General features: G+C 33.9%; 1 protein-coding gene across 1 annotated transcript in view; it reads left to right on the top strand.

Annotated features, from left to right (window-relative positions):
• CFAP47 (cilia and flagella associated protein 47) overlaps positions 1-19,871 on the top strand; it is a gene marked incomplete at its 5' end in the record, with an annotated part of 257,080 nt that overhangs the window by 94,399 nt on the left and 142,810 nt on the right. Inside the window, 4 exons of the mRNA XM_088159355.1 lie at positions 1,653-1,761; positions 2,654-2,880; positions 8,938-9,109; positions 18,057-18,253. Of these exons, the coding sequence (XP_088015481.1) occupies positions 1,653-1,761; positions 2,654-2,880; positions 8,938-9,109; positions 18,057-18,253 (705 nt within the window). The remainder of the gene's footprint in view (positions 1-1,652; positions 1,762-2,653; positions 2,881-8,937; positions 9,110-18,056; positions 18,254-19,871) is intronic.

Genomic DNA, 19,871 nt, shown 5'->3' with positions numbered 1-19,871 from the left:
CCCATTCTGTTCCAAAGCATCAGGAAATATCTCAGTGGAAAGAAAACAGGATTTGCATTCTGTGGAGATCAAACCCCCAGATTTCTTCAAAGCAAAGAGGAAATTGGGGAAGTTTGTTCTTTCCTATGAGCATATTATTGTCAGCAAGGACAGGAAAAGTAGCTGATGGCAGACTGGCATCCCAGCAACCAGCACCTTCATAAAATTAGCTGTGTGTGCTGTATGCTTGTTGAGGGCCCTTAAGGAGCCAAATCACTGTGTCAAACAGGAATAATTCCTGTTTAAATTGGTTCCCAGGAGTGGCTATTTGTGTGTGAGAATCCAATTTTGCTGGAGGTTTCTTTAATTCTTCTCAAGGAAGATTTGTGTGAGCTCTTGAATCAAAGAAAGGGAGAAAATACCATCAAAGCTGAATAGCTTTCCTTCTGCTGTGTCAGAAATATAATTGCAGTGTTTTCAGCCTTAGCATAAATATCTGATGAAACTGCAAATGAAGGCAAAGGAAAAACCAGGGTTTTCTTATGCTATTGAGCAGTATTAAAAGGAAAACACTGTGTTGGTTGGCAGATGCACTAAATTATATAAATAAATTATTTCTTTCATATCTGGGATGAAGAGTAAAAGACAGAATACATGTTTTTAGGGCAGAGTTTTACAGAATATGGTTTATGGAAATAAAGAGACTGAATGTGCAAATTATATCAGTTGTTGCAGAGGCATTTAATTCTTTATCTTGCAATCAGTAGAAGGTAAATTGTCGGAAAAAATTTTGTGGTAAACACAAAGAAGTTATCAAAGCAATATATGCAGTATATATGTTAAATCTCCTGCCTAATTCAGATAGCTGTATTGTACCTAACTTAGATATCTTTTTAGTTTGGGCCATTCTGATTGTGCACTTTAATTTGAAGTACTTTCAGTGAGTTTTCTTCAAAAATACTCTTCTGTCTTTCATTTGCACCTTATTTTGTTCATCTCTTCTATAATTTAAAGTGTTATTTCTCTGCTACTTAAGTTATCCTTTCCCCTATGAAAAATAACTGTCTTTCTTTCTTCTAGGTCATGTTTATATTTGCTTTCAAGCTTCTGTAGATTTTTAATTTTTTTAATGAAATAATTAAGATTTATTAACTTTATTTTTTTAAAGGCGAATTTGTACATCACTCTAACCTGCCTTGACTTCTGTTATTTTTGCTTTCTAGAGAAATGTTTCTGGCTCAAAACGATTTTAAGCATTTTTAAAAAAAATCCAAATGATGAAGAGCAATGAAGGTTGCTTATGAACATGTTTAATTATATCTAACTGTAGTAGATAGTTAGAATTCAAATTTTTTGCTGTATTTATGGGTCAGGGTACCTTTATTCAGTTAAATTATATGAGGAGTTTGAAAGGATTTTGCTTTTTGAAATTTTTTGACTTTTCAAATTTAATATTATCAATTAAAGTTACTTGGTTATCGCAGCATGGCTTGAAATAATAATTTTCTTCTATTTAGGCATAATTTAATAAAACAGTTCTGAATATGTCAATTATTGCCCAGGTCAAATCTTAGATGTTACCAGAGTATTTTTGCTGTCAGTTCTAATACTTTGCCTTCTGTTCTGCATGAGTTGCTGTCTGAAGTGTGTGGATGTGTGTCCTTGTGTTTCAGATTGGAGACTTTGTATACCAGATTGAAGGAATAGGTGATTTACCTCTGCCTTCAGAATTGCCTGCATTGGATAGTCCAAATGTTTTGCGTGCTACCAATACCTCAGAAGGTACAGTGAATAGAAGGGAGAAGAGTAAAATAGAAGAAATATTTTTTTTGTAAATATTCTTTTATTTCTATGGATTTTTCTTAAAATTAATTAATTACATGTGGTAAAAAAAAGTTGTTTATAGTGAAGTGTAAAAATTACATTATAATGAATATACACATATTTCTTCTAATGTTTTCCAGTCCATTCTCTTCAGAGCATCAACTGGTGGTGACCTTTGTCTTGTATTGTTTTCAACGTAATCTACATAAACACTTTTCATAATTTTTCTCATTTTCTTTTTCTGAATATAGATTGCTAGTCATATGAAGCAGCACAAGTCATCTTTATCTAGAATTTTTCTAGCTTTAAAACACAAGTTTTGTGTGCAGTGATGTGATTTGACAGATATTCCATTGCTTTTGTCTTCAAATGGCCAGGGATAAACTCCAGTCAGTCCTATTTCAGAAACAGTGTAGCTGCTACTTGAAATAATTTCTGGTGGTTTCTTTTAGAAGGGATGTAACATCATCTAGAGGGATAAAAGTGTGGCTGTGTTGTGTAGGTAGTAGAAAGACTTTGGTAAACTTTTAATACTGATATAATAGTAGTAACACTGAAGTCTGGGATTTATTAGCTAATTTGTTAGCTATTTATTAGCCCTATTAGCTAAATTTTGGGTTGCATTTCAGTCTCCTAATTTTTACTTCTCTATTACATTGAAAAATAAAGTATTATAGGTAATAAATGGCATGTACTAGATTAATAGCATGGAACTAAACATTGAAGGAATTTTATATTCTTATTTTCTTTGGAGATTAGAAATTTTAAATACTCTCTGCATTTCCACCAGCTGATAAATGTGATGTGTGGTTTTGTATTGCTCTTTCATTTATTTGGATTTTTTTAACAGATGCAAGCACAATACAGCCAGTTTTATATTTGAAATGTGGACTTGGTCAGACTCTGGAGGAAAATCTGAGGATTCCATTGATCAATGAGTCAAGAGAGAGGGCCCTGGCTCTCGCTGCACAGCAGCAGATGTCAGCTATTGAGTATGAGAGGAGACTGATGACTGGCACTCTGCAGAGCAGCAGTGTTCGAGTCGCAACGGCATTGCTGGGGCTGTCCAGAGTAGAGGTGAGAAACAGTTACCTGGTGCTGCAATTAAATTTAGTTGTCCTTGATTTGCAGGACTGAATTGTTTTGATGTTTCAGGAAATAGTGTGAAGTTATGGTTTTTTCAAACATCTGTAATATGGCAGTTGCTAATGCCAATTCCCCCTCAGACACTGCAATATTTTACATGTTCATTCTGAAGCTACTTTGTCACCCCATACTATTATGATATCCTTCCTTTAAGAAAACTTGACTGCAGTTGAGTATTAACATTTTACTTTTACTTCTGAAAAATACGTTATAAAAAAGCTTTCATAATTTTCATTATGAATATTTTTGTAAGAAATGGATTGTTTTTCCCTAACCAATAGACCTTGAGAATAAATGAAGGACCAGGACAGACTTTTCCTTGTCTTGCAATCAATGCAAAATAGTTTTGAAAAACCACAAGTTTTTCTAATAAGATACAGCTCCCCTCTTATGCATTGTTCCAACCTATATTTTGTATTTTCCCAAGAGTTCAACATCTAGAAACAAAAGTTCTCCCAAGGTAGTCCAGTAAACAATCAGTTATTACTTGTGAAGAAATTTGTAATAGTAATATTGCTGAATAAACAAGGCTTTTCCTCGTGAAGAATTCAAGTATAGCCTTCTGATTATGATAGGATAGCCACACTCTGGGCTTTAATTTCCCTTGTGCCCTGATGGTACCTGGCCTCAGAGCAGTTGCTGGGCAGCAATGTTATTCCAGTTTTCCCGTTACACAGTTCCCCAAGTATGGTTCCCAGTGCTAAGAGGAAAAGAGTTTTCCCTCGTGATTTGATGTTGCTAAATTTATGCCTTTTGTTTGAAAAGAAATAAAAAACAAACAAAATGAGTGAAACTTACATCATAACTTTAATCTGTTGTGTGTTTGGAGTGGGACGACAATTGTAATTGTGTCACCTAGACTCAAGTAATCTCCTTTGGGATTATGGATCATCCACTGCTGTGGTAACATTTTATTGAGTTTTTATAATTCGAGTCCTTTAATATCACAGTCACTTAGCAAATACTTGATGAAAAGTCTAACTGCTCTGAAGTTGTGGATGGGATCAAGACAGAACATAATAGGAACACTCCTTGCACCACTAGACATGTTAAAATGCAATATGAGTTCTAAAACTCCATGTATCGTGGAAGAATAGAGGATAATTAGCTTAATTACCTTATAAAACACATAATGATGGATACTAGCACTGAATGAATTATCATGTGAGAAATGAAATAAATGTGAAAGAAGAAAGAAGTATTTTGTTCCATGTACAAGTCTTATACTTGCTTATGACAAATACGGGGGAGAAATTCTGCTACTGGCAAAGAAAAGAGTTTCCATATTAAAAATATCTCAATATCCACTATGCAGACTAAATTATGAAACATATTGCTAAAAATTTTTATAATAAATTCTTGCCAACTATCTATTTAAAGGTGACAACATAGAAATTCTGGTGGCATTAACTGGAAAAACCTTTTTTGAGGGGGGTTGGTGTTCTGCAGTGAAAATTGGAGCTGAACTATGGTTTTAGGTTGTCTGAATTCTTCCCCTTTCCCACAAAAAAAAAGCAAAAAAAGAAAAAAAGCCAATCTACAGTGCCCATGGTTCAATGAATGATTTAGGCTCATGAAATCCTGTGGGGCACACGTTGTGGGTTAGAGATAAATCAGAAACTTTGGAAATCTGTTATTCTCTTTTGGATTTCTATTCCACCTTTCTACTTGCTTCTTGCAGGTAGAATCATGTTAGACAATAGATCGACAGAAGGGAAAATACCCTTCCATTAGTACTACTTGGTCCGTTTTTCACCTGTCAAATTGAAGAATAAATAGCTAAATAATTGCATGTTTTCCAGTCTCCCTAAACTGTACATTTTACTCATGTTTACTTAAGTCACATAGAAAACAGTAATAAACGTGGGCTGTGCTTTTGGAGTCAAACTGGTTATGCATAATCAGTAACAAGAGGTATAATTTTTTACTTGACCCATCTATACACGTCTAAAAGTCCTAGGTACTTTTTCACTATGTTTTTATTGTTTCTTTTTGTTGCTGTAAGGAACAAAGATCTATTTTGATTGTTTAAATGATTAGAATTAGTAACAAATAACGATTTTTAAATATTTTCCCATTAAATTGTGTTACTTTCTTACCTCCTGAGTGTTTCTTTAATTCCTCCTAAAATATTTTTGGGTAGTAGTAAAGATAATATAGGATTTAACTGTCAGACCCTGGTTGGGTCTGGAATTATAGTGAATAATTGACAGATGATATTCTGTGAATAATTAGTAATGATGAATAAGAGAAAGCTGAAAGGGGGCCATTTAGGTGAACGTAGATAACAAGGGAAGGACGAGGGTATTGGAAAAAAGATAAGAGACTGTAGAAGAAGAACATATTTAGACTGAAGTTGCTAATTGTAGTAAATAGAGGTAAGTGAAGAAAAAGGAAATAACAATATGAGAATTCATTTACTTGGGACTGTGAGGGAAAGGAAGCTGCAGTCAGTGAAATATGATTCAAAATACCATGCCTAGTTTTAGACCCAGTTGTTAGACACAGGACTTTTTCTTCATAGACATAGATGCCAATAATCTCCTTGTATAACTAGACATTATGATAGGAAAAGTCCTGTTTACAAGAACGCCAGAGCTAAGGCTTTAACTTTCCACTGTGTCCAGGTGTGCCCTTATTGTTGAGCTGCAAACAGTATTTACTGAGGCCCTCTTTTGCTTCCTTTTGAACAGTCTCATCTGAATGTGGACACTCCATTTGCCCTATTCCAGATGTTAGGACATTGTGCATGTCCTTTCTATCCTGCTGTGCATGTGACTGAGCAACATGAGTGTTTTTATCTTAGTACACCGTAGTGGTTGATGAGTTTTAGTTTTGATCAATGAAAAATGAATGGAGACCTTGTGTGCTTGGGGCTGTGGCTTCTGCTGTTCAGCTGACATGGAAAAGTCTCATCCTACACCTGTCCAGCCTGGATCTGCAGAGTTTGTGCTCTTCATAGGCACCCAGAGATCAAGAAGGCTTCTTTGTGTTCTTCCATATGGTTATGGAAATTTGTAAACTCAGTGTAAAGAATTTGCTTTTTAAAAAAACTGGTGTGGGTTTATTTTGAGGAAGAATCATGTTGTCCTTGAGCAGAAAAGGTCCTGGAAATAAAAAATTGCATTAGATTCATTTGAGTAGGAATGAACTTTTCAGAAAAGGGACCTGTGGTCAGATTTCAATTTGGTGAATTTACAAGTGAGACTAATGTCTATTATATTACATCACTTATCTTTTGATATGGGATTAAGGGATATGGCAAACACAATTGATCACAGGGCTTCTGAGACACTGAGATAATATATTTCTTTATTCATGAGAAACAATTTTAGAAGTAAATTTCTAGAAGGAAGAAATGGTGCTAAATTAGGATTTGAAGAACAGTAATATGCAAGGAAGGAGAGAGGTGCCTGAGAATCCTGTAACAGAATCTGTCACCCTTCACACATAGAAAGTGCTGATGGTACATCTAAGAAAATACCTTGGAAAATCAAAAAGTCCTTGAAAAATACCAAGTTTAGTTACAATGCTTTGTATACCCTCCATTCATTTTTCAAAAAATTATTCAAATAAACTAATTAATCCAGGGAACTGAATGCAAATACTATTCTTAGCTGGTAATAGGACATCCACACTTGGACTATCGTGAACCATCAGGCTGATGAAGTAAAAGTGCTTGGAATTTGTCTTTTTGTAACAGAGAGGCCTTAGATCTGCATTGATCATGACAGTTAAACAATATTAAATTCTATTTAAATCTCACTGCCCCCAAAAATGTCAAAAATTTGAGCAGTTGCAACATCCATCTGAATTGTGTTGATGTTTTCTCTTGGAAATGTTAGGCTGTGGGGCAGCAAAGTTTAGTCTTGTGTATGGTTTGAGAATTTTATTTTTCCACTAGATCTCTCATTAAAAATGTTTTCAACCTTTATTTGTTTACAAGATGCCAGGAAATGTTCACAGACTATGTAATACTAGCCAATTGGGTTTTTTTTCCTAAAATACATTTAAAAATGAGATAACAGGACCAAGGATCTTAAAAGAAAGTCTTTCAGTGAGTTTTTAAATATTAAGACATTTCTTCAAGATAATTATGATTCAAATGTGTTCAGTGCTCCAGGAAAGGTCATCTTACAATTATTTTGTCAATTAAAATTTAACAAAACTGTGTAATCATTTTGGATTTTTATTTCAGTGTTGAAAAATAATCTAATTATGAAAATCATTTGTAGGTATAAATTTATATTTGATTATGCAGAAGATAAAATTCAAATTTAAACTGGTGAATGTGTGTAATTCTTTTGGTTAGGAACGTCCCATTACAAGTTAGAAGGAATTTTTTTTCCCACTGTAAAGTATTCTGGCATTTCATTCCTATCAGAGAAAAATGGAACTTGAAATTAATATGGCAATTGAATTATTTGTACCTATTGATTTTTAAATTCATTTTGTATGCATTTGCGAGAATGTCAGAGCCAAGTCTTGTATGATAGAAATGAGTAAATAGTGAGCTCAGATTTTCAACTCACATTTTTCCTGTTCCTTCTTTAAATTATATTTGCACAAGTTGTGCAAATTCAGTAATATAAGAACTATCCTAACAGTTTGGTTTGATTTGAATTTTTTAATCAAATATATCTTTCCAGTTGCTCTTCATAGAATGAGAATTTGGAATAATTTTCTGTTTCTATATTTATTGTGCCAAAACTCCTATATTAACAGCTGAATCCTAACAGGTTCACAAAGTCCATATGTACTTTTTGTTTAACACTATATTGACACTATCAAAGGTAGATTAATGGTCAAAGCAATGTCAGAGTGGGGATCTGCTTTCTAAAACCAGCAAGGAAACGTGAGATTTTTATTAAACAAGAGGGGAAAAAAAGAAACCAAAAAGAACCCCCCACCACCCCACAGCAGAACCCAAGCCTAGTTGATTTAAACAGTGATTTGACATCTGACATCTAAAGGCGGTCTTTAAGAACAATTGCTTTTCCTTTAAAATTGAGTTTTTGAATTCCCACAGTGGATTTTCATTCCTTGGCCTACTGAAATAGATACTGTGATACCTGCAGTCCTGGCAGTATTTTAAAGCAAAAGACTTTGAGAGTAAACCAGTTTTCTTAGCAAAACATGAATATTTCCATGTTTATCTCTGTCCTAGATTTGCTTCAAGATAATTCACAACAGTAATTGATACAAAGCCTTGTCTGTAAAAAAGACATTACTAGGTGTAAAATTTGTTCAGCTTACAATTACTATTGAGCATTGCAATTATAGTGTGTTATTGGATTGAAAATGGCAATTTTGAGCAAGTAGTGTGTTAAGTCGTTGCAGTATTTTTGTAATGTTGTCTTACAGAAGTCAAATTAAGTTCATTAAGAGTTTCAGCTGCCTATACTGAGCTTGCTTTAATATGCTGTGTTTATCCCTTACGAATATGTTTCATGCTGTTGATTAGCAATGCTTTTTACCAAGAGGAAGAGCTAACTTGTCTCTAGAATTGATTCTAAATGCCCAAATTTCTAAAATACATTTTTAACATTAAAATATCAGTTATCTACTAGTTATCCCTTGCCAAAAAGCAAAATAACTTCTCTTTTCATGCTTATTACTCAGCAACTTTATGAAGTAGAAGAAGAAGCATCTTTCTCCCACTGATACAGAAAAAAGAAAAAAATAATAGATTTTTTTCCTTTTCTCGGCTTTCCTGCATATGCATAAAGGATAGCAGAGTTTTTTTCTGGGTAGGATATGGTTTTACTGTAAATTTCAAAATGCATTTTTCTTGAACAAATGTCTCAGATGCATGATGTCTAAAAATATCTTACATGTCAGTTTTTATTTGGAAGAATCACTCAAAAGTTGTTATGTATCTTTCTTAATTACCAATTGAGTTTCAGAATTAAGCCTGTACAGTTTTGCATTTCATAACCTGAAATTTTATATGATCTTCAGTTGTATATTTTATTGCTTCACTTGCAGAGACGTGCACTTCTGAAACCTCGTAAGCGCCCCTCAGAGCTGAAGTACAGTGTAGAAGTGAGCATGAAAAACCTGTTTGAGGTTCCTAAAAAGTTCACTATTCCAGTGTTAGCTTCAGCCAGAGTTAATTTGGACACTTCATCAGCCAAATGCCCTACATCTCAGAAAAAAGGTAATAGTCTTAAAGGTGATTGTATTCTTTTGCCAAGATAATATTTTTTTTTAAGGTTTTCCTTAGTAGAGCCAGCAAATTATCTTTCTTTCATTTCTACTGTTGATCAACTTTGCCTTTCTTGTCACTACCCAAGTTCTAAATATTAGCTGAAACTAGTGCTTTCCACTTGCCATTGGTTTATTGGTTTCCTCAAAGGCACACAAGTACAGGAGACTTGCTCTAAAAAACAAATTAATTTGGTCTGTTTATCTGACAGATCCTGAATTTGTGTTCCTTTCCCTTTTCTCCCTTCCATATCTCCTCCAGTACTGATCTGTGTTCAAATTGTGCCACTCATATCACATCTCTTTTCTTGTTTGCCTTCCTCAGTCAGCCAGAGTAAGATTTCAGGTAATGGTGTCCCTCATCAATGAACAGTTGTGCATTGCTTTTCAGAGTGATCTTGCCATCTTTGGTCACTCTGTTGTATCTAATTTTTCTAGTATCTTAAATTTTATCCTGAAATCTTGTTAATTTTTAAAAAATGTTTTATTTAATCCTATAAAGCACTCTAGATTGCATTTCTTAAAAAAACCTCACAAACAATTTGGGCAATTGAGAGAGTTGGAATCTGGAGAAAAAGAGTCTTGGGGGAACTTCATGCAAATTTATACAAACTTGAATTGTACACAGTCCATATCTAGTTTTGTCTTATCAGTTGTTTTCTTAATCAATGGATTAAGGAAATCACAGTGTACACAACCTTGTTGATATATATCTTTTTCTTTCTAGGATGGTTAATAGTTATATGAGGAAGTAGAAATGGCAAGATGATGCTGAAAAATAAATGGGGCTTTTGTAGTGAATTCAGAGAGGTGGTGAGGTAAAGAACATCCAAAAAGAGAAGCTGAGATAACCAGCTGATAGCATGAAAACAAATGTATTCAGTAGGAAGACAGTGCCAGCTGATTCACTGTATTTATTGCACTAATGAGGAAACACAGGAGGATTTACAGGCTCTTAGAAAACCTAATATCGTGACAGAAGTCCCCAGCTGTGGTCCTGGGCAAACCATTGGTCTCATCTGAAAATTGTGACATCATTGTCTGAGAAAACAGCAGTATTTTAGCCATGGTGGTAGCTTTCCTCTGGGTGGGAGTAGCTGGTTCTCTGAAGAAATGACAGTGCTTAGATTTACAAAAAAAAAAACAAAGGTGGAATCAAGCTGGCTAAAATCAAACTTTGAATCAGAATTTCTTAGATTGCAGTGGGAGGAAATGTGCATCCAATATTTTAAGAACTCTGCCAATAGGGAATTAGAAGGAAAAAATTCAATGCCACTCAAAACATTTTCTTGTAAAGTAGATCTTGTTAAATGACCTTATTATATTTTTGGCCCTATTTACAGATAAAATAGATAAAAAGAGCAATATGTTTACCTTTCTTCAAGTGTGATATCTTGATCAAAACCCATACTGCATATTTGCATAGATCTAAAATAATACATTTCCACGATTGCAAAACCTTTAGCAAATGTTGTTAATTCATTATTGGAAAGTCATCAGAAGGGGAACCAGTAGTTATTACACAATGTTAACTACATTTCACTAATTTGGGAGATTATACAAAGATTTTTGTTGAGTTAAGGAATGACACAGATTTTGTGAAAGAAGTTAATTTGAACTCTTAAATAGTTATATGCTATAAATTTTAGTGCAAGCAAATGTGTAATTCTGTATTTGGAACAGAGTCTGCATGCTAAACCTTTTGGTATGTAAGATGATCATGTCATACACCATGGTGGTTGTTCACCTTTGGCTCAAATTGGATCTCTGAGAGCTTTCGTTTCCTTCTGTCATCAGAAATAGCCTGGGAAGGAATTCAATCCCCATATATAGCTCAGGAGAAAGGCAATTGACAGTAAAACTGCAATGCTTTACAAACCAAAGAATGGTAGATTGAACATTCAGAAAGTCAGGTTAGGCATAATGGAAAAATGTTGCAACATTGAGCTATGTTGCCTTTTTCTTAGAGGGGTCTTACGAAAAAATGAAAAGAATAGAATGTCAAGTGGGATTAAAATAATGGCTCCAAATTTTAGCAGCAGAGAAGTTGCATCCAAAACCAGCTGCATGCTTCACCAAATAACAAGTTTCTTCTAAAGGTGAAAACAAAAGAGATTTTGAATATAGAGGTTTTATGGCTCAGAGTTGTAATTTGAGTTGTAACTTCACTTGCCAGTGTCACTGACTTTGTAATGCATATATATCTTTATCATCTCTACAATTATTTATGATTTCCTGCCGTGCAGTCTTATTTTACAAAACTGCATCTGTGTAAATGAGCATACTTTTCCTTCAAGGACCACGTCTGGTAAGTCAGAGCTATTATATTATCTCTGTTGAATAGCTTTTATAAGTGTTTTTTTCTGCAGAATATTTGCTGGTCCTGAATATTTGCTGGTCCTGTCCAGAAGCACAACACCCACTGTGATTAGGAAAGAAGGAAATAGCTGTGGATTTTCAAGCAGAACTGTGAAAATCAGTGCAAAAGTCAATTCTATTTGTCTTTTCAGCAATTAATCAGCTGAAAATCAGCTTCAACTAAATTTTAACTAAGCAGAACAACTTCTTAGTCAGTTGAATTTCATTGAACAACATGGGTTTTATGCTAAATAATGTTACATATCAAAGATGAAATAACATAGATAGAAAGAGGAGGGAGGGCTTTGTTTTGCAGTGATGTCTCCCAAAATGTTTGAGAAATCTGCAAAGCAGCAGAGTGCCTATCTCACAGTGTGAACTAAAGCTGTCAGCCTTTCTGCCCACTCTGTATTCTTCTGACATCAGCCCCATTGTTCTTTCATCACAGGATTGGTTGTAAAATTGTGAAAAACAAGAATCCTTGAGTGCAAAACTGAAAAAATACAGTGCAAGTATCGAAAAGTGCTGTTATTGTATTAACAAGAACATAATAGTGGAACAGCACATCCAGTTCTTGTTCCACACTTTAGACAGAAGGTTGCAAATGAGGAAGGGTTCAGCCAAGTTCTATTCTAATTTTCAAGGCCTTGAAAGATTGAATACCTTGCTGACTCCCTGATCTCTGAGGGAAAGAGGTTCCTTTCAGGTTCACTGTATTTAAAAAGGAAAATATGTCTGACTGTGAAGACTGTTAGGTGCTCTATGCAGAAAGCACAGGACTTTCTACATAAGACAGAGATTTGTAATGAAACAATTTATGATTCCTATAAAATTATGTGAATGAGAGGTTTATCAAATACGGACAAACTCAAGAGAAACAAAAATCTTTCTACCACTCAGTCTTTTTAAAGAAAGTGGAAGCTTTCCTAAGAGATCCACTTTTGCTCCAGTTGTCAGGTTAGGGCTTAATGTAAGACTTATTTGGTGAAATTCTGTTGCTGAGAGAAACATCCAATAATATGTGTTTTGGTATTAAATAAGGATTTATGCCAAAATTAGGAAATTCTGCAGTTTTCTGGAATAGGCTATGCCTTCATACATTGTAACATGACACTGACAATTGCTTTGAGTAATGGGAACATAGAAGTTCCTGAGACAGAGCACCTCACAGAGCTGCCTGTGACAGTTCATCAATACTGCAGCATCTGAGTGCTTTGTAAGGGCTTCCTGTTTATTTGGTTTTCTTTTTTTCAGACTTTTTTTTTTGTTTTGTTTTGTTTTGTTTTGTTTTGTTTGCAATCTTCTGCCTTGAAATGACTTTAGATTACCACTTGTGCTATTAACAGGAAACCTGATAGCAATACCCTTGGACTAGATGGCTTTTAAAGGAAAGAAAATATATGGGAGTAAATGATTGATAGCAATTGCTCTTCTAAACATATCAATACCTTATACCTTTTAATAATAACCAAATCCCGACATGAAATGATAAATACACAAATATATTCCATCAATAGTGATAGATTTGTACAATTCTATAAGGTAATGGTAGATTTTATTTTTCAAATGGGTATGCACCTAAGCGAGTGTGCCCTGATAAGCACTTTCTGTATTTTATTAGCATGTGCATTATTGAACTTTTCTAAAGCAAGCATGCACTGGGAATGCTTTTTCTCATTCCATATGGTTTAGGGTTTTTCCTATGTTTGTAAAAATAAACATAAAGAACCTAGGCTTGAATATAAAACTAAAACCGGTTTTTTTTGATGGCTGCGTTGTACTATTTCAGATCAAAATTGTTCATAAATAAATAAAGCTCACAGTTAATTTTCAATGAAAGAATGTTGTTCCACCTTGCTATCTAATTTAAATTCAATATCAAAAGCTAATATTAGAGTTCGGTTGTCTCTTCCTACGGGATTTGACAATATTGGTTCCTGCTGTAACACTTACAAAGAATATCCAAGATGAGTTCGCTTGTTTTTCAACCCCTTTCTACCCAATGAATGATGAAAAATCTTTCTCTACAGAATTATCAGGAATTGTTAGATATTTTCTACTTTCTCATTAATTGTTCCAACAGTTAATTTATTCAGATTGTGCTTTGTGGCTCCTGGTAAAGCAACTACTGACTTTTTTCTCTTTTTTTAAAAAGAAAAAACCTTTCCTCAGAGAAATCTGGATTGCAAAAAGGAAGGAACCACACCACAGAAGTCTCTACCTAGCTCTTATGATATTTTTCACTATAAGCCTTTATTATTTATTATACATTAACTTATTATTTTGCAATAAGTGATATAGAAGACTTGGTTTTGATCCTCTCTCCATGTAATATTTCCTTAAGCATTCAATGCAATCTTTGTAATAGTTCTGAGCTCCCTTCCTTGTTTGTAGGAAATTTTGTTTAGTCCTCTAGTCAGAAAGAATCAGTTTTGAAATTTTTTTGTAAATTTTTGTAAATGTGTTTTAGAGAGAGCTTCGCTCTAACTTTGTTGATTTTTTAGATCAAGAATATTGGAATTATTACTCTATTAGTGTAATTCCTTATAATTTGGCCAATCCCTTTCAGCAGGGGCTATTCATCAAACAGTTGAAGAAAACACCTTCCAGTCATGGTTCTTAAAGCTGTATTGAGTAAACCTGGCAGCATTGCCCACTGGTGCAGTGACTACTTGTTTCTAAAGAGCCTGTGAGTATTTTTCATAAATATTAGGGGCAATGATTATTAAACCACCAGCGCCCTACAACTTCTTTATTGTAGTACCCCAGAGCTCCTCACTGGCTTCTGAGTGATACACAAACACAGCTGCTGAGTACTCACAGCAAGGCATTGAAACAAAGTGTCTCCCGTTTTCATTTTTAGATCAGTTAAGGAAAAATCTGCTTTCATTCTTTTTTCCCCCAGTAGGTCTTTCTTTTCTGATTAAGTGTATTTAATTTTTTGCTTAGATATATAATTGTATGCTGTATTTAAATGGAAAAAGGAACAAATAACTAGTTAGTAGGTTTTTAAGAAACTCTTCTACAAATCTGCTTGATTAAGATAAAGTGAGAGGAAATTGTAAATAAACACTCAATGGAAGCAGAAAATTTCAAAATTTTTCAGCACTCAGTAGATGATATAAAAGAGTAGTGGCTTTTTCAAGACTACTGAGTAAAGTGATGTTCTAATTCAGATGAGCTTATTTGAAGACCTAATATATAAACAGAAGTCAGAAAAGTCTGGATCCTTAATTATGATTGCTTATTTAGCTTTCTAGGAGTCCGTACCTGCAAATTCAGTCTTGAGGTTAATTTAACCAGTTGTCTGTGACACATGCATAGTGTCAGAGACTGAGATAAGTTCAGTGAGAAATTTAGCTTTTAAATTCTGAATAGATAGAATCACTATTGTTGAACAAAAGCTGATATAATGTGCAATTATTTGATGAACAGCTGAAGGCCCATACTTCCCTACCTTCACAAATTATGAGAACAAATTGTGGTGTGGAAAGGTAGCATTTCTATTTTTACTCATTTCATCCTCCCACAGTTTGCAATAAGGCTAAACAGTGATTCCTAAGGGCCATTATTACTACCTTACAGAATATAGTTTTTCTTATGTTTTACTGTCAAAACATCTGTCATTACTTGTCTTTGAAAGGTCCTGTTTGCAGGCTAATGCACTTAGAGGACTTTGAATTCAGGCAGATCTAAAATGATGAGTTATAAGATTTTTAAGAACCAGAGGACATGAACTTTGTTAGTTCTGGTGATCAGATTGTGTTTTGCAATAGATAAATGACACAAAATGCCAGGCAGTTGCCAGAGGATATGACCAGTGCCTATGTGCTGTAATTTAGTTTTCCAACAACACGTGGTAAAATTGCACACTAAAAGTTTAGTTTTTGCAAATGCCCCTGTTCTGGCAACTGTCTCACAACAAAACCCAATATGATCAAGTGAATGTTTCCTGTAGGCATTTGTCAGACATAAATCTAGAAAATAAAACCGTCAGATTATTTCATATGTAATACTTTCCTGTCAAACAATAAAAATCTTTTGTAGGGATGGAAACTGTAGCAAACCCCTGTATTGCTCTGCCTGACTTTTCACTGTTAAAAAATGCTTGCAGCCTCATTGTTTTTGATGGATGCAGACTCTGCTTCCTGCTGCATGGGAATTAAGTAAATGATGCCATGGCTTACTCTTGACATTTTTGTCTCAGAAATTGTTAGGTAAGCCAGTTGTGGCCCCATGGATTATGTTCAATAAATCTTTGAATATATCCCTAAATTAATCTTTGTTGAATGTCTTATGAGACTGAGAGAACAAAACATGCTAAGCTGAGACATTTTTAAACCCAGTTTACTTTATGGTATTTAAAAAACATTTTGCAGGTGAAAAAGTCAATCTTCACCTATAATTTGAAGACAAATTATTTTTGTAGTTATTTTGATTTGGAGGACCCATGTATTACTGCAGAAGATACTTATTGCGTTGAATAAATGTAACAAATTTACTTGCTTTCCTTTTGATTCATTGTAATTGAGCATAATATTTAAGTTATTCAACTGAATTATTCTAAAATGTATTTTCTAAATTCATAAAAAACAATTATTTTTCACTAAAGTAGTGCTGTACTAAATATTACCATTATGGAATTTACTTTTCATGGCTTTTATTTTTAAATTTTTCTATAGGAAGCATTTCTATTTGAAAGTGTGCCTTTCAAATCTGGGTCAACTCAGGGAAAAATAACCTTAGTTATTAGTAATTAATATTTCCATTTAGTGCAAAGAAGTAAAACTAATTCAGAAATATATTGTATCTTTCAGTACACTGTATTATCTTTCTTCAAGTACAAATTTAAACATTTATTTTAAATGCAAGTATTTAAAATGTGTACTTTAAGTTTAAAGAAAATACTTTATTGCAACATCTTAAAATAATTCTTGTGGACAGGGACTATACTAAAGAACGGAAGAATGAAAAGAGTTTCATTCCTTGCATAACTGACAAACTCAGGTTACTTCTGTGGAAGACAGCCCATGGTGATAATAATTTAATGCTAAAATAGATCATATTGATAATAATTTAAAAACTACCAGGCCATTAATCTTGTCTCTAAAAGAGGACAAACTGATTATTTCAAAGAGGATTAAAACTGAGGTGCAATTTATAATCTTTCTGATAGTCTAGCAGTGTTGAAAGATGAATAATGCCACTCTGTACTATTTTTCTCTTGAACTTGAGCTTTTATTGTGGAAAAAACGTCGTGATATTTGACTCAGTGATGACGTAAGGCCACAGGAAAACTTCAGTTGGGTGTTCATTTTCAGAGAGGTGACACCTGAATACATGAGGAGCACCACTGGGTGGAAGAGAATGAGCAGCATTGCAAATGAAAACTGATTGCACTTTCAAAATTCAGTTGTTGTCATTGACGATATCAAAGTAGTTTGAATCCCGTTGTCATACATACCATCAGAAAATAAGCCAAATGAAGGAGAAAAGGGAAAATTCCACAAGGCTTTGTCTGGTGTTCCCCCACAGAAAGAATTGCATTGTTTGGAGTTTTATCTTTAAAGTTCTGTTGTCATTATATTGTCTCTGACTTTCCTTATCATGTTTTTCCAGCTTTGGGCATTGGTTTCTAACCTTGGGAAACAGTGAAGTGAATCAGCATTTGTTACATGTAAAACTACAGTTTTTACAACTGCAATCTTCATGTGTTTTCTCAGGTTTCTTAAGAGACTCTTGGGACTGGGGAACTCTTTATGACCATCACTGGAGTTCCTCATGCACCTTCATTTCTCCTTTGGAAAGTGTCCTACAAGGGCTACTGAGGGGCTTAAAATCCTGTGGAAGAGTCTGATCTTTTCTGAAAGCAAGCATAGAGAAGGAAATCTTTGCAGCAGACTTGTTAGACCTGGCTCTGTGCAAAGATGGACTGCATTTGTTTTGCTTCTTCCCTGCTCTAGGGATCACAATGGGGAGTTTTCCCTGTGTGCTGCAGATTGGGAAAATAGGTCTTTGCATGAATCTATTTCAGTCTAACAATTTTGGAAACTCAGACTTTCAATCCGAAATTTGGTATAGAAAAAAGTCTAACGAGACCTACTGTATTTAACAGAATTTCAGTAATGGTTAGAGATACTCAGCCAAATATACTGTACTATCACTAATATCTCTGACAGTAGCTGTTGACAAAAGTTAGTGGTTTGTATAGGTTTAAAAATATTTACAGAAATTCATGTATGTTAAATTTTTCTACTAGATTTAAAAGATATTTTAAAATATATCTCTCTGTGCACTACTAAAATCAATAGAAAATACTGTTTACATGCTTCAATATACCATTTTTAGGAAGTTAACTTGCATGGTAACACTCCTAAAACTGTTGTTTCTTGGAAATTTTTGCATGTACTGCTGGGGAGATTCTCCTACAATTTATTACAAACCTCTTCAGATTCTGCTTGTGAATTCAATGTTCCTGAAAAACTTAGCAACATAACTTTTTTTTTAAAATTATTTTTTAATTTTTTTTGGTGGTTTTTTAGGTGGAAGTGATACAGTTGAGTTTCCTATAAAATTCACTCCTAAGTCTGCTGGTTGCTACCACTGTCAGATTCTTCTGAAGTCGTCCTCTGATATTCGTGTCTATGAGATTGAATGTGTGGTGAATGCAGACCAGGCTGATGCACAGGTTGAATTTCTAACTCCAGCTTACCAGGAAGTGACTCAGGAAATTCCAATTGTAAGTTCACTCCTGTAATGCTAACTAAACTAAGATTCGGGATTAAAAAAAACGATTTTGGATCAATACTGCTAAAATTTACAGTCCTGAAATGCAGAAATGAATGTAAATACTGACTTGAGTATTATTTCTCAGAGTCCATATTGTAGATAATATAAAAACCTGTTGGGAAAAATAATTTACTAAATTATTAATTTGATGGACTTAATTTTATTTTTCATCTGAAAATTTTTAGTCTGTTCTTTAATAATGTTATCACCATGAAAGTGAAAAAAATAGTTATGTAATCTAGGGAATAAATACACTATTTCTGAAGGAAAAAAAAAGAGAGATGCTGAGGAATAAAATAGAAGAACTGGGTTACACGCAGGTAAAAAAATGCGGTAATCATAGCCAGTATGTAGTGTATAGTTTTATCATATCTACTTTGTGTATGAAACCTTTGGTACATGAGAAGTAAGACCAGAGAGAGAAGCTGGGTGCAATATCATCTCAGAAAATTATTGGTCAAATTTTAGAGAACTTAAATAAAACAAAACAAAAAAAACCCTCCACCAAGCAAACAAACAAACAACAGAAAAAAATTATAGGGAAGAAACTTAAGCTGTGAGAGAAGGAATAAAGATTCTTTACAAGATAGAACCAGTAAAATACTTCCTGAGATCTCTCCTTGAACATAAGTTTTAAGATATTACTAATTTATGTATTAAACATTGATTTTTTTTTAATGTTACATTAGCCTAAAACAACTGATACATAACACAGAAGGTAAGGGGATTTTCTACCTTGTTTAAACAGACACTTTATAAACAGATTTGCTTTATTCTTCTGATGGATTTATTTTTCACTTCACAGTGTTCCCTTTTTAGGATTTAGATACTTTACATTTCTATGCACACTCATTCTAGTTGGAGCTTCTCCATCTACAATTTTCTCATTTTTTAATATTAGCAGTATAGTATTTGCCATTTAAGTTTTCTTAAATACTCTGTGGAAAAAGATATGCTCATTGTGGAACTGAAGATGGAGTTATCCAATCTGCTAAAATTAGTTTCTTGATCCAAATATTTAGTGCTCAAAGCACTTCTTACAGACACAATCAAACTAACACTCATGACATGTGCCAGGTGGAACACTATAAATGGGCCAATTAAATGGTCAGCTGGTTTACTTCAAGCCATGCAGTGAATTAGTGACAGAAACAGAATAAGAACCCAGATGAATCTGAGATCTGTGATTAGTTTCTATTGGACTTTCTGTAATTTTCTCAAGCATGAGATTAATGTAACTGTTCCATCTCTGCCTCTCAGACTCTCCAGGTATAGGTTCAATACAATAATTTGTACCTTGGGTTGAACCACTTACAGTCCTGTGAGGAGATTCTGACTCTCTTAGCATTAATTGTGTTTAAATTAATTCACTTGACAGGCTTTGGATGAGATTTTGCATTAAGCAGAGATCCTGCAAGAGTTAGATGATTAATTAGTTAAAGCCATTAATGAACAAGTATAAGGGAGTAGAATTTAACAAATATTTTCTTTTAATTTTCTATGTTTATGTTTGTGCTTAATATCTTTCTTTAGAAGAGACTTTTAGACAAACTCGTTCTGTATTAGAA

The sequence above is a fragment of the Sturnus vulgaris genome, chromosome 2 (genome assembly GCF_052056855.1).
Source record: "Sturnus vulgaris isolate bStuVul1 chromosome 2, bStuVul1.hap1, whole genome shotgun sequence".
Taxonomy (NCBI): Eukaryota; Metazoa; Chordata; class Aves; order Passeriformes; family Sturnidae; genus Sturnus; species Sturnus vulgaris.
Note: the sequence above shows the minus strand (reverse complement) of the source record. Positions and strands in the feature narration are given on the sequence as shown.